This window comes from Phyllostomus discolor, chromosome 6 (genome assembly GCF_004126475.2).
Source record: "Phyllostomus discolor isolate MPI-MPIP mPhyDis1 chromosome 6, mPhyDis1.pri.v3, whole genome shotgun sequence".
In the NCBI taxonomy this organism is placed as follows: domain Eukaryota; kingdom Metazoa; phylum Chordata; class Mammalia; order Chiroptera; family Phyllostomidae; genus Phyllostomus; species Phyllostomus discolor.
The window spans coordinates 163,876,559-163,898,988 of NC_040908.2; the positions used below are offsets into that span (position 1 = coordinate 163,876,559).

Below are 22,430 nucleotides of genomic sequence, written 5' to 3' on the forward strand. Positions count from 1 at the left end.
TTACCTGTGCCTACAGGGATTCAGAAGAACCTGTTCAAAGGAAGGGACCTATCATCTTAACATCACCAGAACTAAGTGTAGCAAGCAGGGAGAAATCTAGCAAGTCTGTTAGACTCCCCTCTGTGTGCTTTTGTTTCTGGGGGGCCAGGCAAGAATGTGTTCACCAAATGTTTGCTCTTGCTCTACTTGTGAATTGCCTACATCCCCTTTGAAGTCCCAGACCCCCGCCACGCTCTCCTCAGTTCAGAATGACACGTACACCTTAAATGGCTGATGTGTCCTCCGGTCTCCTATTCTTAGGGAACCCCACATGTATGTAACATAATACATTTGGTTATTTCCTTCTAGTAATTTCATTCAATTATTAAACCAGTCAGAAATTAGAAAAGGAAAATTATTTTTTCTTCCCACACTCGTCATGACGTACAGATCATCCTAAGTATTCTTCCTTAAGGGGGAAAAAAAAGTTTTCTTGCAAAATAATCTCTTGAAGACTTGTGGTCTACAGAGTGGAAAACAAAATACTTCCTGTCACTGAAACAGTGGGAAATTTTAAAAACTGCCTCTAACTAAAGAGAAGCAGCCTTTCACAGGAGTCCATCCAACCACACAGCCATTTCTGTTCCAGAGTGACCCCATCTGCTCTGGCCGCCACTGTTAAAACACTGGGCCTAATTAAAATCTTGTAAATATAAGAAAGGTCCAAACCTGTACAGACTTTTTTTTACTTCATTTGAGCCAAACTGAGGACATAGGCCAGGGAACAAATGCTCAAATGCTGCTGAGAATGGAAGTTTTATAGTTCAGTTTACACATTAGGATCAAAGATTTCAGGTAGGTGCATGAGAGTCACTGGTGGTAGGTTAAGAAAGCAGAGCAGGGAAATCTCTAGGACCAGACAGAAGGCAAAACGGAGACACTTCCTTTACACAGGGAGGTACAGGCAAGTTAGTACCATTGACAGCACATGGAGACGCATGCGGGGAACAGGACAACGCTCTGGTGCCTGTGGGGTCGTGCTTTCCAGGGGTAGGCAAGAAAACTGCTGACATTTTAAAGGTATGTTAGCCTGAATGCATAAGGATAAGGCACAGAGCTCACCTATAGATTGACCTTTCTGGCCTGAGACGTGGCTACCAGCCATTGCCTATCCAGTTAGGAATTTGTTTTTTTTCTTTAAAGGTTCTATTTATTTTTAGAGAGGAGGGGAGGGAGAGGGAAAGAAACATCAATGTGTGGTTGCCTCTCACATGCCCCCTACCAGAGACCTGGCCCACATCGCAGGCATGTGCCCTGACTGGGAATTGAACCGGCGACCCTCCAGTTTGCAAGATGGCACTCAATCCACTGAGCCACACCAGCTAGGGCAGAAATTTGGGATCAGACCATCCTGTGTGGTTACTTTTGGTCACTGAGCTTGTCAGGTCTGCTGTGGTCCCCCTAGCTCGTCAGGTTTATTGCATAATTTATTCACAACCCGTTGACCTTGTAGGACCCTTCTATCAACAAACTGAGGAAAGCCTGACCTTCTCCTTTTGCTGAATGGACAAGGTTTGTGCTGAGGCCAGATGAAAACAGCAGGGCCTCAGGCTTCTGAGGACCTGTGGTTCACACCAGAACCAGGATCCACACACCCAACAGTTATCTTTTCTTTCTTTATTGTTTCTCCTTTTATCAAAACCTGTCACAGCTGGGGGCCAAGAGGGAGTAAAAAAAAAAAAGGGTCACAAATATGCCCCCTCATCCCCAGTTAACCCTCCCCCACCCCCGGCCCAGGGCTCAGGGCCAAGCCAGGGCACACATGATCATCCCCTCCCACCCTCAGCCTTCCCCCAGCAATAAATACAGGCAACTGTGATTCCGTGAAACCGCAACTGACTTCTCCATCTTGAATGCCCCTCAAGGGGACAAAGAAAGGGACGAAAAAAGTTTAATGCCCACTCCCACTGAAGAAGTGGGAACTTCTTTCCCCTAAGGGGCAGGGGAGGCAGAACTGCCCCTGTCAGAGCTGCAGCAGCTCTGGAAGGAACGGGGGAGAGGGAAGGCTGGGAGGGAGGGAAGAGCAAGCTCTCCAGCAACCTCACTCCTTTGATCCATTCATCCCTCGTCAGGTAAGGAGTGGTCCCAGTGCATCGGTGGGGCACAGGAAGGGGAGAGATGACAGAGAAGAGCCGGGGGAGGAATTATAAAGAGGGAAAAGTAGTCTCATGGGGAGGGAGGGGGAAGGAGAAAAGGAGCCTTAAAGCAGCTCACTGCCCTCAACTTCTTTCAAGAAATGGCATCGACACCCGAGAGGCATGAATGGACAGTCTGGAGGATTCAGGACCCCCCACAAAGAGAAGGGAAAGCAAGGACCCTGCGGGCCCCAGGTCTTCACAGGTGAATGTGCTCCAGACAGAGCAACAGAGTGTGGGGGACGAAGGGCGGCTCGGAGTCAATGGGCAAGAGAGGTCGGGAGATCACAAGAGGAATTCGGAGCCCAGAGGCAGCCCTCTCGTCCTGCCCAGACGTTGGCAGAACCTGGTCCTGGGATGAGAAAGGTTAAGTCTGGGGAGGTTCCAACTCCGAGGCAGAAGGAAGAGTAACTCTCATCACAATAGCACCCCTCCCACCCCAACATCCCTTGGGTTATCGCAGGTGAATACTCCAGTCAGACGCCACGTTGACGCCAGGCTTGCGCAGGATCAACACAGAGGTCTCAGGGTCGTGCTGGAAGGACAGGCGGCTCTCAGGAGATCCTGGTGGAGGAAGCAGACAGACTGCCGTAGTCACAGCAACAGGCTGCAGCATCACAGCTACTTTCCAACAGGCAAGCGTCCCCAACCCTGCCCCCGTGCCCCCTTCCTCACCCTGGGTGCCAGGTCACTCACTCACCTTTTGTCTGGAGCACCACGGCTGCTGGCTTCCCAGCCCCCATTATCACCACCCGCTCAATCCAGACTGGCGTCTCAAAGTGGCCTTTGGGGTCTGCTGAGCTGGAGGGAGCAAAAACGGGTGCCCGCCAGGGAAAAAGATGTCAGAGCAGAAGGAAGCAGACCCAGAGCAAGAAAAGAGCACAGTGAGCTGAGCATCTCTGAGGCCCCGCCTCCTCCCGAGGCTGCCAAGGCAGGACGGGCGCCTCATTACCTGGAGACGAGAGTGTTGCCAGAGAATGAGAATTGACGCAGCAGAAACTCATGGCGAGTCTGATAGTTGAATGTGTGCCCATCATCTAGAAAGAGCTGTCCCTGGGCTGTCCCCTGAGGAGGAAGTGGGACAAGTGAGAGCCTCAACCCCGGAGGGAGACAGGGAGGGAGGGAGGGGCCCACCCCAGGGGACTGAGTCCTAGGAAGGTAGGCTCTCACCTGGGGGCTGAGCGCAACAAAAAGAGTGATGGGGTCATCCTTCATGCAGTCTGAAGAACGCCGCACTCGCATCCACCGAGGCACAATGGTCCCGCCACGCTGGAACACAGGGATCTAGGGCAAGAGCAATGCTGGGGTGAAGCTCTCCCACTGCCCGGCTTGGCCCTGCGGCCCAACTGTGCCACCTAAGTACTGGACCCCAACGCACACACCCTCTCCCTTTCTGGAAACCTACAGGGAGATGGAGGCGGGAGGTGGCTCCGGCATACTCACACTGCTGAGAGTTACAGGCAGGTACAGGGTCTGGGGACCATGATGTTTCTGGTAGCTCTGAATGTCATACCACACCTGTGGGCGGCAGGAGACACATGTGGTCACTCGCCACACAGGGCCCCCATCCGCATTACCCCGTTTGGCCTCCACCGCCCAGCACTCCCCACCACACCTTTCCTTAACTCACCTCCCCTTGGCCAGGCAGATAGACCTGCACGCCGTGAGCCCCAGCGTCTGACACAGGGTGAACCAGCAAGGCATCCCCTACAACACACCAGAGTCAACTGGGAGCTGAGGGGATCAGTTCCCAGGCACGGAGCACCGAACCGCCTGCCCCCTTGCGCCACCAGCTCATTCACTCGCCCCCATCCCGCCCCCGTGCACCCACAGACTCTCTTCCACCCACGAGTGCTTACTTCTCAGCCCACCCACCCTGTCCTCCCTATTTCTCACCAAGCAGGAACTGGTCGTCTATGCTGAAGGTGGTCACGTCCTGAGGATAATGCACCCACAGGGGCCTACGAAGGATGCAAGACAAGAAAGGAAGGCACTTGCTATTTTGGCAGATGGCAAAGATGCTACCCCAGGAACTAGTAAGAACAGCACCAGGGAAAGACCCAGGTGCTCCCAGCCTGACAGTGCGTGGGTGGGCGTCACGCCTCAGCGACACAACCTCACCTAACTTCCTAGCCCGTCTCCCTGCCACGGCCCCTCTTGAAACTGTCTGCACGGCAGCCTTCCAGGGGCCACCGTGTCATCCTGGACCAGGTCGGACTTTTCTCTCTCATCTCGTCCCCTACCTCTCCCTGTGGCTCCTTACCCAAGATGCACCGTTGTTGTTGTGTGTGTGTGTGTGTGTGTGTGTGGCTGTTGTTCTGTTTCGTTTTTCCTACTCCTGGAACCCAACAAACTCATTTCCATTTCAGAATTTTTGCACTTGGGGTTCCCACTGGAAACATTCTTCCTCTGGGTCACAAACCCTGCCTGGGTCATTGTTTAGGCCTCATTTCACATGGCCTTCTTCTCAAAAAGGCCACTTGTGGATCCCACTTCCATTATCCTCTTTTACTTTTTTAAACAGCTTGTCATTATTGAAAATTTTTTAAGTTTACGTATTTGTTTCCTCCCAAGAATGTAGGTTCCACAAGGGCAGGGCACCGGTCCGCCTTGTTTCAGGCTCGGGGACAGTGACGAGTAATGCCCAGCACGTCATAAGCGCTCAATAACGTCTACTGCTATTCACCCCTAGTAGTCTCCACTTATTCTTGACCTTGAAAGCAGACTTTTGTCCTTTACAAGGCCCTGGTGGGTGCAGAGGAGGCTCAGAGATGGAGCCCCGTCCCCACTGTCCCCCAGCCACCCCAGCCCACTCAGACCCAACCGAGTGCCTCACCTCATGACAGGAATCCCCTCGAGGTGGGCGTGATAGAAGAGGGTATACCAGAAAGGCAACAAGGAATACCGCTGGCCCAAGGCATCTCGGATTATGTCGTGGTACTGAGATGGCAACAGCCACGGCTCTCGCCGCCCGGTGTCCAAGTGGGCGTGTGCCCGGAAGAATGGCTGGTAGGCACCCATCTGGTACCAGCGCACGAGCAGCTCTGGGTCTGGATTCTTGAAAAAGCCACCCACATCAGCTGGGAGAGGCGAGGGAGGAAGCAGGTTGGAAAAGAGGGCGAAGGAGGGCTGCTGCCCGGGAGCTCCCGAAGGCCCCGAGCTGGACTCCCGGCACTGTGCTCACACCCCGGTCCTGTGCCCTCTCCCTCGTCCCTCTCCCACTGGGCCGAGGACCACAGACTCCTCCCCGTCTCACCTCCACAGAAGGACAGTCCCACCAGCCCGAGGCTGAGACACATAGGGATACTGATTTTCAAATGGTCCCACTCAGCAGTGTTGTCCCCTGTCCACACGGCTCCTGAGGAAGACCAGAGGGAGGACGCTTGCCTACAGTGACAGGGCTCAGCCTCCTATATAGCTGACCTCTCTGACCTGCCACATCCACTCTGGGGCCCCCAAGGTCCTGCGGACGATGGCTGAGTTCACAGCATTCGCATAGACGCCCCACTCCCTGGCTCCCTTAGAGTGCAGAGCTGGCAGGGTGCAGAGTGCAGCTCTCAGAGCACGGCTGCGTGGGCAGACTTCTCAGCGATCCAGGCCCCGGTCCACGGCTCCTCCCACCTGGCCTTCACACCCTCCCCCTCAGCTCTGCTCTCAGATCTCACCGTAGCGCTGGGAGCCAGCGAAGAAAGCTCTGCTCAGGACAAAGGGGCGTTCCACACCCCCGGAGCGCTGCACCAGTCCGTCGGCAGTCGCCATTTGCTGAGTGAAGACAGGAGAGAGGAAGCGTGGTGAGGAGCAAAGGCCAGCTGACGTCTAGCCCTCAGCCCCTCGCCACATGGAGGCCCCAGGCACCACGCACGTCCCTGAGCCCTCAGTCCCTCACCACATAGAGGCCGTAGATGTTGTGCACGTCTCGGTGCTCCCAGCCCCCGTCATGCCGGGCATCCTTGAGCATGGTGACCTCTGGACCATTGAACACAGACGGTTCATTCATGTCATTCCAGACATAGAGGTTGGAAGCTGAGCCCTGAGAACACAAGGAAGAAGATGGGGACAGAAGAACAGAGAGGGGGGAAAGAAGACAATGTCAGAGCAAAGAGCTCCCAGGAATCCAGAATGAAGAGTTTCTCGGGGATCATCAAGCCCCCCCCGATATATTACAGGCAACCAACGACAGCAGGATCAACGCGCAGAGAACGACCGACTTAAGAAGGCAGGGTTGGGAAGACAGGTAGAGGAGAGGGGCCTGCCGTACCACGTAATTGTCAAAGCTGAACATGCTAGCCCACCAGGCCCTCATCGTGGGGTTGGTGAAGTCGGGGTAACCAGCTGCGCCTAGGAGAAGTCAAGGGTGGCCATCAACCATCTGACCTCCCTGGTCTTCCGGCAGATCCCCCCTCAGGTCTGGGCCTGCGCCACCTACCTGGCCAGCACCAGCCCTCGTAGTCAGAGCCATCCCGGGTTTTAACATACAGACCCTGGTTCTGCAACTCTTCGTGTACACGGTAGCCAGAGTCCACCTTGATGTGGGGATCCACGATGGTGACCAGCTGGGAGCAAGGAACACGGGTGGTCAGAGCTCCCCAGGGCTCCTCTGTCGGAAGACCAACCGTGGCTGTAGTCCTCTTACCTTCCGCCTCTTGGAGGCCAAGTGCTCCAGCATGGTGAGGGGCTGTGGGAAACGGCTGGGGTCCCAGGTGAAGTACCGCTTGCCATCAGCATGCTCGATGTCCAGCCAGATGAAATCGCAGGGCATGTTGTGGTCATCGAAGCCCTGACTGACCTCCAGCACGTCAGCCTCGTCCCGGTAGTTCCAGCGGCTCTGGTGGTAGCCGAGGGAGAAGAGCGGGGGCAAAGCCTGGGTCCCTGCAGGTTCAGCGAGGCACCGGGGTCACCATGGAGTCAGGGCAACCTGGGGCCAGTGGGGACACCCAGAAGTTGAGGGAGGCTGGTAAACTACGGGGAGGCTGAGGGGCGTAAGACTCCTGAAAACACAGCCACTCCTCTCATGACGACGCAGGCCGAACGACGCGAGGCTGCTGGCTGCCAGAGCTCGGAGGCCGCGTACCTGTCAGGCTGGCGTACTGCCGAAAGACGTCGAAGACAGAGGGCCCCAGCAGCAGGAAGACATCGATGATGCCGCTCTCCGACATCCAGCGCACGTCTGTCTGCGGCGTCTCCCCAGAGCCCTGCAGGTAGTCCAGCATCTTCCCAAACAGGGTCTGTACAGGGGACCAGGGAGAGGTCCAACACCCACCTTCTCGTCCCCCAAAGACAAAGCAGCAATGTTTCCTCAAAATCCCCCTAACGCTGGCTCCTAATGAGCCACTGAGCTGAGATTACAGGTCACCCTCTCAGAGAGGCTCCCTGGATGCCCCCTACGGCTGCGGCACCTCTGTCAGCACCTGCCACCACTGCACGCACCCTGCCCTCGTCACTCTGTTCCGCCGCTGTCTGCTGCCTGAGTGAGGCCCTCTCCTGCCTCGATGAGCAATGCACTCCCGGCACCGGGAAAACAATGGCGCATGACATGCGTGCCCAATGACAAATGTACTGACAACAAAGAGCAGGCAGTCCCTGTCCAGTGTGTGTCTTCTGCAGTAACTGGAGAGCTCAATGGCTGCTCTCGAGGACCAGGACCCCTCCTCTCACCCAATCCCAAATGGGCCACCCCATCAGCCTCTTCACAGCTACGGCCCCGGCACACCCATCTGTCTCCGGGCCTCCAGACGCCCTCCCTCGCCGCTCCGCCTGCCCGCGTGCTCACCTTCCCGGCAGTGTTGGAGGATATGTCCACCCAAGTCTCCGCGGCATTGAGCCAGAAGATGCCCAGGTCCCGATGAGGGCTGTGCGCCAGGAGCACAGGCACAGACCCGTACAGCGCCATGGGGTTGTACAGCTCATACTGGAACACATCCAAATTGTAGAGGCGGTACGGCTCCCCACCCCTGCAGGCAGACAGACGGACTGGCCCCAGGCCCTACACACCCCCCCGCTCCCAAAGACACAGGTGAGGAATACGAACTGGGCCCTCTACCCTTTCTCAAAGAATTTTCCAGTCACCAAAGGTGACCTGGGCACAGGACGTAGTCCGTGCCCTTCCAGAGCACCCGATCCGCACGCACGTCTCCCACACCGCCAACCCCTCTGTCCTCCACATCCTGAGGTCACCCCGGGACTCACTCAGTGACCTTCAGCCTCAGGCTCTCTGCATGCTCAGGGATCCCGTACACATGCTCCATGCCTGGCAGAGAGAAGTCCAAGCCCACGGACGTAGGGCCTGGAAGGGAAGGGAAGGAGAGGAAGGGTTCCAGAACTTCTGCGGGGTGAGGACTCCCTGAACCCCGGGCCCTCCCTGGCCCTCACCATACGGCTTGCTGTCCGAGTGGGTTTTGAATGACTCCTCCCAGGCTCCTGGCTCATCTTTCTCTGCCTTCTCCTGGGTCTCTTCTGGCTGTGAGGAGGAAAGCAGACCACTCCCTAATCGTGCACCAGTTCTCTCTCTTCCCCTGCCCATTTTCTGAACCCCATCCCTGACAGCGAGACTAAGCTCAAGTTTCTTTTTTTTTTTTTTTTAAAGATTTTATTCATTTTTATTTTTAGAGAGGGAAGGGAGGGAGATAGAGATAGAGGCAGAGAGATAGAGAGAAACATCAATGTGCGGTTGCTGGGGGTTATGGCCTGCAACCCAGGAATGTACCCTGGCTGGGAATCGAACCTGGGACACTTTGGTTCCCAGCCCGCGCTCAATCCACTGAGCTACGCCAGCCAGGGCCCCAAGCTCAAGTTTCTTGTGGGCCTTTCCCCTCCAGCCTCCCAGCCAGCCCTGTGCTCTAACCACCCACCCCCACGGACTTGCCTTGTCACCATCCCCAGGTGTTTCCTCAGGCTGGGCCCCATCGCCCTCAGCTGGGTCTTTTGATCCTTGCCTGGAAGGTAGGAGAGCTGTCTGCTCCAATCCAGAGGGGGCAGGGACGAGGGGCTAGTGGAAGGAGGGGTGAGGGAATAGAGAGCCAAGGGTCCAAAGGAACGAAGGCATTGGAGGAAGGGACTGAATGTTAAAGGCTGGAGAGGGCCCCCAGTGACTGTGTGAATGTGCAAAGGACGTGGAGAGAAATGAGAAAGGGAAATGAGAAGTAAATGCTGCCAGGAGATGCTTTCCTCACATGGGCCCCAATCATCAGCCAGCATTCCAAGGGACGGGCAGGTGCGAGGGCCTGGGCTCGGAATGCCAGTCCTGGCTCTGCTGCCTCCACTGAGAGACTCTGGCCCCAAATGCCTTCACTGGGCGGCAGCCTCTTGGCCTGACACGGGGCTTTGCAAAGGCAAGTGGGTCATACCATGATGAAGCCTCCGCAGACATACGGCAGGGACTCAAGCGAGAGGTTGTGCCAAAGAATGCTTTCGAGGGCAGCTGGCAAGCAGCTCTGCCCAGCGCCTCAGTGCACCCCAGCCGAGAGCCAGGAACCCCAGCAACAGGCGGCAGGTCTCCACCCCTTGGCAAAGCAAGAAGCTCCCTACATTCCTTAAGGACTTCCAACATTTCATCTTCCTTCTCCCAGAGGGCCCCAGTCAGGAGAGCGGGGAACAGGGACCAGATACCACACAGCTGAAGAGAGAGAGGCGAGTGAAGGGCAGGGCACAGAAGGGTCTGGGGCACCTTCCCCTGGGGGTCAGAGTGAAGGGCAGGTAAGGGCAGAGGAACACATACAGTACCAATGGCCATGAATTTACCTAGAGAAAATGTTCTTGATCTTATCCCAAATGCTACCGAGCGTGACACTAACTTTATCCGAGAAACTAGGGCAGGAGGAGATGGGTAGGGAAGGGGAAAAGGAGGCACAAAACCAACACAAAAACAGAAACATAAAAGTGAGTTTCAGGCGACAAACTTCCAGAGATGGGGGGTGGGGGGGAGAGGAAGAAAACAAATCTGGGAAATGTGATGGCGTGAGAAGGGGGAAGGAAAGGCAGACCCAGGCAGGCCTCTCGGGGGGGTGCCCAGGCACAAAAGTGACTGCCTCCTGGTCCTTAGAGGAAAGGAAGAAAACTGAGACCCGGCCTGCTTCCTGCCCTCCCTGACAGCTTCTCCCAGCCCTCAGCCACTGCCTGACTGCCCTGCCACCCTGTCTTCTCCCAGGGACCCAGTGCCACACCCCACAACACCCCTCGGCTCTTTCACATTAGGTCACTTTTAGTCCCGACCCCTGTACTCACGAGACCCTGGGGGCCCTCTGGTGCTCAAAACCTAAGAGTCCTCGGGCGTTGACACTGAGCAGAAGGCTGCGGTCCTCCAGCAGGTCAAGGCGGAATGGCCGCGCCGTCAGGATGATCTTATAGGGTCCCTCAGCCACGGTTAGCTCCACGCTGTTGTCATCGCGGCCAGAGACAGAAAGCCTGGGAAAGCAATCAAAAAGGACAGAAGTGCGTGGAAAGGGCTAAGAGCGTAGTCATGACCCTTCGAAAGAAGGGGGACCTGCTAAGAGCTGCAGGCAGTGTGCTAATAGTGCAGGGACAAACCGACCAAAGCAACCAAACAAAGAGCCTGGAAATAGACAGAAGCATAGTTAGAACTCCGAAATGTGACAGAGGAGGTGTGGCAGCTCAGTGAGCTCGGGAGGACTAAGAAGGACTCGTCAGTGACGCAGATGAAAAACAAAGTTTCTGGATAGGAAAAAAATAGCATCAAATTCCTACCTCGTACTGGATACAAGTATCAACTCCAGACAGATTATGACTTAAAACTTAAAAGTAAAATCTTCAAAAGAAAACAAAAACAAATCATTTTCTGACCTTGAGGTAGAGAAGAAGTATTTAAACACAATAATTTCTTCTTAAATGCTAACACCAGAAGGTAAAAGACTGATACGTTTGACAACGCTACAATTCAGAACCTCTAGTTACGGAAAAACACCTTTAGCATCAACAGAAACAAGAAAAGTTAGACAACCCGTCCCAGACTCGAGGAGTCTAAGGAGACACAACAACTAACACAACATGATGTCCGAGATGGGGTAGAAAAAGGGCTCTAGGTAAAAGCTCGTGAAATCTGAATAAAATAGGGACTTTAGTTAGTTAATAATAATAATGATATCAATTCATCAGCTAGGACAAACGTACCAAAGTAATGTTAACAGGGGAAAACAGCAAGGGAGGGTATATGGGAACTCTGAAAATATTTTTGCAACTTCCTATACATTTAAAACTATTCTAAAATTTAAAAAACCTTTTTTGCCCTGGCTGGGGTGGCTCAGTGGATTGAGTGTACAAAACTGTGAGCCAGTTTTATTCCCAGTCAGGGCACATGCCTGGGTTGCAGGCCAGTTGGCGAGAAGCAACCACACACTGATGTATTTCTCCCTTCCCCTCTCTCAAAAAATAAATAAATAAATAAGATCTTTTTTAAAAAGTCTTTTTTTTCAAGGCAGTTTTAGGAAAGTAAAAAGATAAGCTACAACCTGGGAAAGAGAGCTACAATAAATATAAGTGGTAAAGAGTTAGCATCAAGCCCTGGCGGGGTAACTCCGTTGGTTAGAGCGTCAGACCCATACGCCAAGATTGTGGGTTCGATCCCTGCTCAGGGAACATATAAGAATCAACCATGGGGGAAGGTAGGTACAAGGTGACTAAATGGTAATAGCAAAAAAATACAACAAAGATTAATTTTTAAAAAATCAACCAATGAATGCATAAATAAGTGGAACAGCAAATCAATGTTTCTCTTTCTTCTCTCTCCCCTATTCCTCTCTCTCTCCAAAAATCACTAATTTTTTTTGAAAAAAGGTTTTTAAAAATTACTATTAAGACAACAAATTTCTACAAACCAGTAAGGACAGACGACACAAAAGGAAAATCAGCACAGCTGGCAAGCACCACCTCACAGACTAGTTATCTAGAACGCCACGGAGCACGTGAGGAGATGCTCAGTCTCATCAACAACCTGGGAAAGACAACCGAGCCAAAACCACCGCACGGGGTCATTCCACACCCGTTCTACTGGCAGAAACAGAGTCCGACAGCACCAGTGTGGACCGCGTTACTGGTGGACGTGTGAACTGGTAAGCCACTTCGGCATTATCTTAGGAAGCTGGTCATTTCCATGATCCACAGCCCCATGGCCCCTCTCCTTAGCTACTCACCGAAGAGAAACCCCTGCGCTGGGACACGGGCGATGTGGACAAGGGTGTTCACGCCGACACTTTGAATAGCAAAACACTACAAACCCAAATGTCCATCAACACAGAAATGGATAGTTAAGTCAAGATACATTCATACAACATTTTACAGTAGTGAAATGAACTATGTGCAATAGAACTGGATACAGTTATGTGACCCCACAACACATTCATTAGATGAATGTCCCTATAAAGCTTAAAAACGAACAAAATCACATAATTTATTGCTTAGGCATAAACACACAGTATGTATATGTGTTGATACACACACACACACACACACACACACGGCACAACTGGAAGAACAAAAAGCCAAGGGAATGATAAACTTCGGAGTAACGATCATCACTGGGGGAGTCAGGGGCACAGGACAATGAGAAATATACGGATGGGTCTGGTGGAAGGCTTATGTTATTTTCTAAATTAAACACTTAATAGCAATGCATGGAACAACGATGGCAGTGAGTCATGACCAAAGACTCTGAGCAATCTTATCCTGGACGAAGGAGGAAGAAGAGAGGAAAGAAATGAGACAGGGGAAAGGGAAGAGAAGTGAAGGGAGGAAGGAACCAACCACAGAAGACACTGTGTTCTGGAGGGCAAGGTCTGAGCCTTGGTCATTTCCTCCTGTGTCCCTAGCACCTAGCCCAGGACCTGGCCCAGGAGAGGAGGCAGTGTCTGCTGAATGAAGCTTAAAAAATGAAAGAGAAAACAAGTGAAATGGAGAAAGAGACGGGGAGAGGTTGAGGAGAGTGGCAAGGTGTTCGTCAGCTATCACCCCAGTGTGGGAAAGGTCAGATGCCAGGTAGAAATTCACCAGGAGGAGAAAAGGGCCACGAAGTGGACACGTCTCTCCAAAAAAGCTTACTGAGCAGTGGGGGGATCGGCTACCAACACGTCTGGCACACGGTATCGGGGCCGACGGGGCTCCAGTTCATCGATCCTGATCCGGGTCATGTTCTTCTGAAGCCCCTGGAGCTCCAGCACCAGCAGCACCTGTGTGGGCAGAGGTGGGGCTCTGGGTAAGGCAGACAACCACACCACAGAATGCCCTCCGAACCCACTCCCTCCTGAGAGGCCTCCTCCTCCTTGGCCTAAGGGACCCGGGGTCTGAATCCACACAAAGGCAAAGTCCCAAGATTAGGCTAGGACAGGACACTGGCTGTAGGTTCCCCCTTTCCGAAGGACCCCTCAGCCATTGCCCCACCCCCACCAGGCTTCTTTTTCTCCCCTGACCTTGGTGACCTCGTTGATCAGATGGACTGTGAGGCCATCAGGACCAAGCTCCAGAGAATCCAACAAGGCTCGGTACGGAGAGAGGCCAGGCTGTATGCTTCGCTGCCGCCTGCCAGGTGAAATGGTTAGGAAGGTGGGAGGGCACCCCAATGCCTGTAGGTCCCCCTATGACCTGCAGTGTCCCCAGGCTACCCCATCTACCACACACGTACTGCCCATATTACCCCACATTCCATCCCACTCTCCTAGAATATCATACTTGCAGAAGGAACTCTCTTCACAGGTCTTAAAGTTGCTTCTATCCACAGCAAGGGTAATTCCCACGCAGAACCCTAAACAAGCCAGTACCAAAGCTGTCCAAGACCTAAGGAGAAAAAAGACAAAAGAGGGAACAATCAGTAAGGGGTCAGAAAGAGCCTCACTTTCAGAGGTAAAGGCCACAGCCCTAAAAGACAACTCAGGAAAAAGGAAAGATGGGTCCCCATTGGATAGAAAAGGCAGGTGGGCACAGGGTTAAGTTATCAGGCGCAAGAAGTTGGCTTACTCCCACCTTCCCTTTAAAAAGGCAGTGGAGCTCTGGCCAGTGTGGATCAGTTGGTTGGGTGTCATCCCACCAAGCAAAAGGTCGCCGGCTCGATTCCTAGTCAGGGCACATGCCTGGGTTTGCAGAGCGCATATGAGAGGCAGCTGATTGATGTTTTTCCCTCACACTAATGTTTTTCTTCCTCTCTTCCTACCTTCCTTTCCCTCCCTCTAAAAATAAGTAAAATCTTTTAAGAAATAAAATAGAATAAAGTAAATTAAAAGGCAATGGCAGTGGACAAAGGATGGATCTCGGGCCTTTGGAGGTCCTGCTATTGACTCTGGTTACATCAGCCTCTCACAGTAAAGGAGCAATAACAGCCCGTCCCAGGGGAAGTGGTGGTACCACGTGTGTGGAAGAAGGAAACAGAGCAAGCCATGCCTTTCCAGGAGAAGGTACTGGGTAGAGCTACAGTGAAAAAGTTACACATGTACGCTCGCTGGCCTCCTGGTCACAGCTCTAGGGTCCTAACATCCCCAGCACCCTGCTCCTCTGATCTTCACTCCTGAGTCTTCAAGATAAGTCACCACCATCCCTCCCTAAGCCTGGAAAGAATAAAACCAGCTGACTTGTACTGAATCTGAATGCACCCCCAGGGGCCTGGCCAACTGCTTCCTATCTGATTTTTGACTCTGCAGTTTTTTAAAATGTCGACACCTGGGTCTCACCCCCAGCAGTTCTGAGTTAATGGGTTTGAAGAGGGGACTGAGCATCAGAAAAATTTTCAAAAGTTTCCACAACAACTCTAGTAAGCAACCACAGCTAAGATTCACTTCTTCATCCGCACTGCCTCCTTTCCCTTTGCTTGTTTTCTTGGTGAATTGTAGGGTTGAGATTTTTCCAGATGGGAAAATGAAGGCACAAAAGGGTCCATAATTTATCCAAGGCTGAACAGCTAGTAAGGGGTGAACACGGGATTGAACTCAGCGTTGCCCGACTCCAGGGCCTGCACACTTCACGATGCACCACGCAGCACACCAGCCACCGGTAGGGCCTGTCCCACTGAGACCCATCTCCCTAAGGTTACCATAAACTGCCACTTCCCCAATATAATTTCAAATGGCAAATGAGGGACTTAATAGGCTTATTTAAACAAGTTAATTTGAACAATATATTCATCCATTCTGAGTATATCCTAAACAGGGGTTCTCAAACGTTAATGTCTGTTAAGAATCACCTGCAGTACTTATGCAATGAAGCTTCCCAGAGCCCAAGAATCTGCGTTTTAAACAAGCTCTCCCAGTGACTGATGAGGGTAGTCCCAGAGCTTCCATGAACAAAAACACAGGCTTCTTCTAAGCATTAACACTCTGCAAGTTGCTAAAGGGGAAACTAAAGATTAGGGCCCACCACACACATGTTATCGAGCACTAGCCGTAGTATCTGCTTGAAAATCTGCTCGAAAACTAAAGGAAAGGAAAACCACCAGAAAGGAGGTCACAGAACACAGTAGTAGGCCCTCCAGTTCCAGAAACGTGTACCAGGCCCAGGCCCGACAGAAAGCCGAGGAAAACATCAGGCATTGTAGTTTAATACACCAAGAAGGAAACAGTAGCAAACATGCAACAGAAATTCTACCAGAAAACTCAACAGCAAGGCATGTGGCCCAGGTCCTGAGGAGTGCCTGCAACAGGCACCCTGACCCTCTGGACCCATGGCCACCTGGCCAAAGCAGCAGTAACCGTAAGTACAGTGAGTGAACTGCCCTCTGGAGTCCTATTTGCACAATCTATAAAATGAGTTTGGAGAGGTGCCAGCGGGGCAGGATTTCTCTAAATCCTTCAGATGTGACCTGTTGGAAAGCCCTAGGAACTCCGTGGATGCCTTGAATGGCCCTGAGCCAGAAGTGGCCCAAAAGCCAAAATCAGGAATCAGCCACAGGGCAGGTCGCACTCGTTTATTGTTTCAGATCACAGGCTTCCAAAGAATGGGGTTTAGGAGCCACGCTTTTCTCATTACTGGCGATAGTGCACGCCTCTCCCCATCCCAGTACATCCGTCAGGTCCTGGTATACGCTTAGTGGGACTGGTGATTCTTTCGAACCGCTTTTCGGTAATATAAACTCGAGAGCGCAGACCGAACCGTTCGATTACATGTTGTGTTTGAGCAACATCGGCCAGGCAGACTGTGAACTTACTGGATCCTGCCCCAGCCGTGCCTACTGAGCATGAACACCGCGCAAGCCAGAGCTGGTGTCCACGTGAAGAAGACAAGGACAAGGCAGGGTCTGGGGCTCTGGGGGGAAGAGGGCAGAAAGGGTAGTGCAGGCGGGGCTGCCGGCTGCAGGCTGCGTTCCCGGGGACCCGGCCGCATCTGGTCCCCGCCCCGACGGGCCCCGCGCACTGCAGGAAGGAGGCGGCAGATTAACCTGGGCGAGCCGTCAGAGAAGGGCGGCGGCTGAGAGCGGCCAAAGGCAAGAGCGCAGACCGCGGCTTTTTTGAGCCTCCGGCCGGAGTGAGAAACACCAAAAGTATGGGCCCCCAACGCCGCGCGGATGTACGGCGAGCAAGCTGGGGCGTTTGAGGCCTCCTCCAAAGACACAAATAGTCCTCACAGGGCCGGGGTGGCAGAGTCTCAGGAAGGCATACAAGAAGAAGAGATACGGGGCTTGGGGGTCTGGGGTCACGCCCCAGGGTTCCGGACTCCTCACCGCCTCCTACGCGCAGCCACAGCCGCTACCGCCGCCATCTTGTGCCGGGTTTGCTCCTTGACCCCAGCATCCCTTCCCCCTGCACGCGTTGAGCCACGTATCTTAGCGCCCGCCCTTTCCGGCTTTCGGATTGGCCCGACTACGAGCAGATCTCTCATTGGCGGAGGGCGCACCCTAAATGTTCGCAGGGGGCGGGGCTTGAGGGCAGAGGCGGGATGGTCCAGAGCCAGGCGCTGTCTTACTTTATTGGCTCTTAAGCATCAGACAGAGGCATTGGACTCTTGTTTCTCTCAAATCGGCAAATTTTATTTAGAAAAAAAAAAGGTAGGGAAAAAAGTGACAGCGCTCTTTACGCTAAGGCCTTAGAAAAGAAACCTCCATCTTTCTGCAGCACCTTAGCCCTGTCTCACTTCTCAAACATCTTCGGCTTCTGGAGCATGGAAAAGGCTATGTCCCCTGCCGAAGTAGAGTGGACGGTGAAGGTGCCTGGAAACGGCCAGAGAAAAGGCCCAGGCGGTCAATATTGCGGTGGAGGACACTGTGCAGCACAGCCAGATGGGGTCCACCCTCACCCCCACCCTCCCTGGAGAAGTCCCGGATGAAGCGGCCACGTTCTGACTGAAAGATGAACTTCTGGGGCAAGGGCCCATGCTCTCGGAGAAAACCCCAGACACTGAGCAGCAGCAGACGTACTTCATAAGGTGCCAGTTGGCTAAACACCTCATGCATATTACCCAGGGCTGGTGGCAAGAGGCTTCCCTCGGCCATGACAGCCACCAAGGTGCAGGATGCCTCCAGGTGCCAGGGTGAGTGAGCTGTATCAGGGTGGCGAGAGGCTTCCCAATGGCCCAAGAGGGCGGCCAGCAACCCCCGCAGCAGCACAGAGCAGTAGCACAGGGCTGGGGGAGCAGCTGCTACTAGCTTTAACAGCTCAAAAAGTAGGGGTTGTTCCCTGAAGCGCCGGCCAATGCGGAGATCCCGCTCCACGGTGGCCCGGGCATGCTCCTCAGGGGGCCAGGCTAACTCAGCACCAGCTGCATCAGGACACACACTCTCCACCAAGGTCACTGCCACAGCTTTGGCTGCCTCCGGGCTCAGGGTGGGAGCCCCCCAGCAGTCCCCACATTCAGTGCCCCCAGGAGCACTGCAGCAGTGCACCAGGAGGCTGAGGAGGCTCTGGGTGTTATAGGTCACTTCCTGCTGATTTCGTGACTGGATAACTTTGGGTGGCTTTAGGCCACGACCGATGACTCCAGCATGGAAAACAGACCAAATCCCTCCAGGACCTGGCACAGCTGCAGTGTGTCGTCGGTTTGTGTCCAATAGAGAGGCAGAAGGCAAAGAAGCTGAGACAACTGAAACAGTCTCGTCCTCGTCCACTTCCCCTCCAAACAGTTCTGTGTTGCCACGATGTAAGGCTCCTTCAACTAGCAGCTGCAAGACAGCCTTGAGCCCTGCAGGGGAAGTCTGAGAGAGGCGGGTAAGAAGCTGGGAGGCTGAAGCCACACCTGGGGGGCCATGCAGCCTCAGAGAGGCAAAGAAGCGATGCACTCCAGCTCTCACCAGTCCCAGGAGTTGGGAGGGAGACAGGGATTCTAGAGGAAACGGACAAATGGCCAAGAGAGAAGCAGCAGCTTCAGCCACTTCCTCCTCAGGATGTAGCAAGAGAGGAGCCAGGTCAGTAAGATGGGCTGAAGCAGACTCCCCAAACCGGGCTCCTAGGGCTGCAGGGCCCTCACCACCCTGCTGTTCCCACCCCACTAGCAGTGCCAAGTTGCGCAGGAACCGTGCTGTGAAGGGAGGTTGCAAAGTCCCTGCATGCACCCGAGCCAAGCAGCTTCGGAAGGCCAGGGGCAGGAGGCCCGAGAGACTGACCACCAACCCCGCATATAATTGGGTGGCCAAACTCAACTCTTCAGGGCTTCGGGCTCGGCTCAGGAGATGGCCCAAGGCCTCAGGTCCACAGCTAGGCCGGGTATAGACAGAGAGCAGGCCCAAGAGCTGGTGTTGCCAGAGGAAGCGCTTCCGTTCCAATCGTAATGTCTCTCCACATAGTTCTCCAACATGGTTTCTTAGTGCATCTAGAAAGGGCACAGGGCGAGGGGGTGGGGGTGGGCCCAGCACCCCTTCCCCAGGAGACCCTCCCCGGTGATGAACCAGTTTTTGCAGATGTAGAAGCAGCAGCTGAATCAACCGGTCACAGGCCTCACGCACAGTATCTGGCACGGTCATGCCCTGGGTAGTAATGACTGAGGCAGGCATGGCTGTGTCGACCAGGAACTGCAAAAGGCGGTAGGCACCTGCCCCAGAGGCCTGGCTCACCAGATGCACAGCCAGGTTCAACATGTTGTCCAGTTCCTCTCGGGGAAATCCCTGCAGGTGTTGCTGCAGCTGGCTCAGCACGGCTGGGGGCTTAAGGCAATCCACTAGCTCTCCCGAGACTGTGCCCAGCAAAGCTGGTGACATTACCGCCAGTTGCAAGAGGAAGGGAACTGTGGCCTGAAGGGAGGGGTCCCCACTCCGGCCCCCAGTGCCCCCTGCCAGGCTATCATGGAACATTCGCAGGAGCTCCCGTCGGATGCTGTCTCCATGGCGGGAGGCCAGGTGGCCGAGGATGCCCACAACTGAGGCAATCTTGGGCACCCGCTTCTCCCCAGGGATAGCAGGAGATCCAGGGAAGGGGTCTGTAGAGGGGATTTGAGAAGAGCTTCCACCGCTGCCACCAGCTCCACCTCCAGCCCCACCATGAACACAGAAGTCTTTAAGGCCACAGGAGAGAACTCGGGAGATGATGGTGCCAGGAAAAGAGGAGCCAATATGGGCCACAACCCAGTCAAAGTGTGGGGAATGCTGGACAGAGGTATCCAGCAAGGCGTCCACGCAGGCATCTGGGCAGCTACCAATGAGCGCTGAGAGGCACTGAACATAGATGTCCATCAATGTGCGTGTGGCCCGACAGCCCATCCACAGCTGCAGCAATTCATTGAGAGAGCCAGTGGCATGGGGCACACGCTGGTGCTGGCCCGAGTACGTGCTGCTTAGTTGCCCCATGAGGTCGATGGACCATGCACTAATCACAGGTGCCCAGGCCTTCGGGTTGGCCCGGATAAACTCGGAGAGTACCTGCTGCACTTCCTGCACTACATCCTCTAGACCAGGTCCCCCAGCAGGGACATGGGAGGGTGCAGGCGGACGAAGATGAGGTGGGCCGGCCACAGGGCTTTCATCCAGGGCAGCCAGGTGGGCCCGGACACTCTCGTCAAAGACGCCTCGCAAGTGGTCAAGCACAGCAGCCCGAGCAGGTGGCAAAGAACGGAGCAGGAGAAGACCACAGCGAGCATGTTCCCGGGCGGAGAGTTGGTGGCCCAGAATGGGGTCGACGCCAGTCAGAAAAGCCTTGATTTCCTGGGATAGCTCCTGAGCACTGTAAGGAAACAAGAGAAGCAGACTTACTGTGTGGAAATGTTGGACAAGTTACATTCCTTCCGTGAGCTTGTTTCTTTTTATGTAAAATAGGGCTAACTATACCTCCCACATGAAATAATGTTCATAAAGCACTTAAGCATCATATATATTTTACATTAATAAATGCTAGCTTTTTTTCTTTCAATAATAATGATATTAGTCCTGGCTGATGTGGCTCAGTGGACTGAGTACCAGCCTGTGAACCAAAGGGTTGCTGGTTTGATTCCCAGTTGGGGCACATGCCTGGATTGCAGGCCAGGTCCCTGGTGGGGGACTGCATGAGAGGCAACCACACATTGATGTTTCTCTCCCTCTTCCTCTCTCCCTTCCCCCCTCTCTAAAAATAAATAAATAAAATCCTTTAAAAAAGAATAATATTAGATAACTTTTAGAATGTGTCAGGTACTTCTTTTTTTCCCATCACCATTTATCCCCCTTATACCCTCTTCCACCTCCACCACCCCCTTGCTCCCTCAGGTACTTTTTAAAGTACTTTACGAGTATTATTTCAATCCAGACAACAGTCCAATAAGGTAGGTACTATTATGATCCCAGTTTACAGATGAGGAAACCAAGGTTAAAGTAATCAGACTAAAAGTTCCAAGAGGGTAATAACCATTTCTGCAATCTTCAGCACCGAATCTCGTTCTTATGGAGGTGCTTGGTATATAAGAAATAATAAATTTTTGTTGAGCTGGGTATATTTTGTGTTCCTATAACATCTGCTTTAAAAACACCTTTCCAATTTTACTGCACTCCCCACAACACAAGCACCCTGGATTTTACTCTTTATGAAAAGAAATTCATAAGGTCAAATCTGTTCTTTACTAAGGGATTTCCCTCCCAATACCTGTTTCTTCCCATAGTCTGCAAGCATCCTAACCATTCCACCACTTGGATTCCACTCAATGACAACCACCTTCCTAGCACCCTCAATGTGCCTGGAAATCGGGGTGTCCCTGGGCAGACAAGGCAATGCCTTTCAACCCTTTGCCTCCCAAAACATATGGGTTCAGCCTTAGAGGTTCGGTGTTAGAAGGAGCAAAATCCCCTTCTTCTCATTGCCCTTTCCGCCAGAGGACCGCATCCTCTAGGGTTCTGACTGTGCCATACCTCTCTGAACCCTCAAAACAAACAAACAAACATCCCACCCTAAGGTGAGAGGAGTGTCTCCATCGAAAGGCAAGGCAATGGCTAGAAGGAAGCATTCTGTGGGTTTCTGGGGCTGGGTTCTCAGGGAGTCCCCCTCAAGTCAGGGGACCCTGGGTTTCCTCTGGTCTAAAAGGGTCTGGGCAGCTGGATTCCCAAGAGTTCTGATATCCCCACCTCTTGCGCTAGCAAGGCCAGGGACCGGAGTACCTAAGCATTGGGGTTTAGAGGGAGTGCGGGCACTGGAGCCCAGAGTTTTCGTGAGGCAGTCCCTGAGTTCTGGGAAGACCCAACCAGGAATCTCTGAGAAGCCCAAAGCGAGTTCTCGAGGTAGGATCCGGGTTTCCGCCGAGAAGGCTGGGGAATTGGCGCGGGGCGGCGCGCTGAAGGAAAATGACAGGGCTCTGACTACCTGAGCGGCGCGGGACCGTGGGTGGCCGGGGCAGGCCCGGGAGGCCCTGGGGCCCCGGGAGGGTCGCACAACGCGGACATCCCGGAGCCCTCCTAGCCGGAGCCCGAGGCGGGAGCGGCAGAGCGCAAGCAGCGCATGCGCACTGACGGGAAACCCGAAAGGAAAAGGCGGCGGGGTTGCTCAAGAAAACCGATCCGACGACGCCCGCGACCCTCTTACATTGGTTCCGCCTGTGACAAGATCCAGGAGCAGAATTAGGACGATGACAGCAGGAAGCCGACCCGCCCTCAATGGAACCTTCCCCCGCCCCAGCCCCCACCCCCCGCCACGTCCTGCACAAATCCATTGCACTGATACACAGACTACTGCTAGCTGCTGCCATTCACAATTGACTTCAGTTATTTTTTTTCTAAAGCCCAAAATACAAAATATTCGACTTCACGAGGTTTTAACAAAATGAAGCACCTCCTTAGGAGACGTTTTATTCAAGAAACAGGACTGATGTAAACAGCAGTTAAGGAGCGAAGAGAACAGGGAAAGCAGAAAACAGAAAAGAGAAAATTCGTAGGAGAAGATGAAGAAA

At 53.5% G+C, this 22,430-nt stretch overlaps 2 protein-coding genes across 3 annotated transcripts; both read right to left on the reverse strand.

Annotated features, from left to right (window-relative positions):
* Window positions 1-1,811: 1,811 nt before the first annotated feature.
* Window positions 1,812-16,931, reverse strand: GANAB (glucosidase II alpha subunit). Of its 2 annotated transcripts, XM_028514677.2 has the most exons (25): window positions 16,822-16,931; window positions 13,848-13,952; window positions 13,589-13,697; window positions 13,221-13,348; window positions 10,395-10,574; window positions 9,912-9,977; window positions 9,037-9,106; window positions 8,544-8,631; window positions 8,361-8,457; window positions 7,945-8,125; window positions 7,246-7,399; window positions 6,808-7,043; window positions 6,601-6,727; window positions 6,433-6,512; window positions 6,061-6,204; window positions 5,840-5,936; window positions 5,431-5,532; window positions 5,011-5,254; window positions 4,071-4,135; window positions 3,805-3,881; window positions 3,618-3,692; window positions 3,345-3,458; window positions 3,127-3,239; window positions 2,875-2,975; window positions 1,812-2,738 (listed from the first exon to the last, which is right to left on the reverse strand). In XM_028514677.2, the coding sequence occupies exons 1-25, from the start codon at window positions 16,857-16,859 to the stop codon at window positions 2,629-2,631; spliced, it is 2,901 nt and encodes a 966-aa protein (XP_028370478.1). In that variant the 5' UTR covers window positions 16,860-16,931; the 3' UTR covers window positions 1,812-2,628. The 2 variants fall into 2 exon arrangements, with proteins under 2 accessions (XP_028370478.1, XP_028370479.1); XM_028514678.2 differs by lacking the exon at window positions 9,912-9,977.
* Window positions 16,932-17,106: 175 nt separating this feature from the next.
* Window positions 17,107-22,000, reverse strand: INTS5 (integrator complex subunit 5). Its single transcript, XM_028515202.2, has 2 exons — window positions 21,848-22,000; window positions 17,107-20,245 (listed from the first exon to the last, which is right to left on the reverse strand). Exons 1-2 carry the CDS (start codon window positions 21,925-21,927, stop codon window positions 17,269-17,271), a joined length of 3,057 nt encoding a protein of 1,018 aa, XP_028371003.1. The 5' UTR covers window positions 21,928-22,000; the 3' UTR covers window positions 17,107-17,268.
* Window positions 22,001-22,430: the final 430 nt, after the last annotated feature.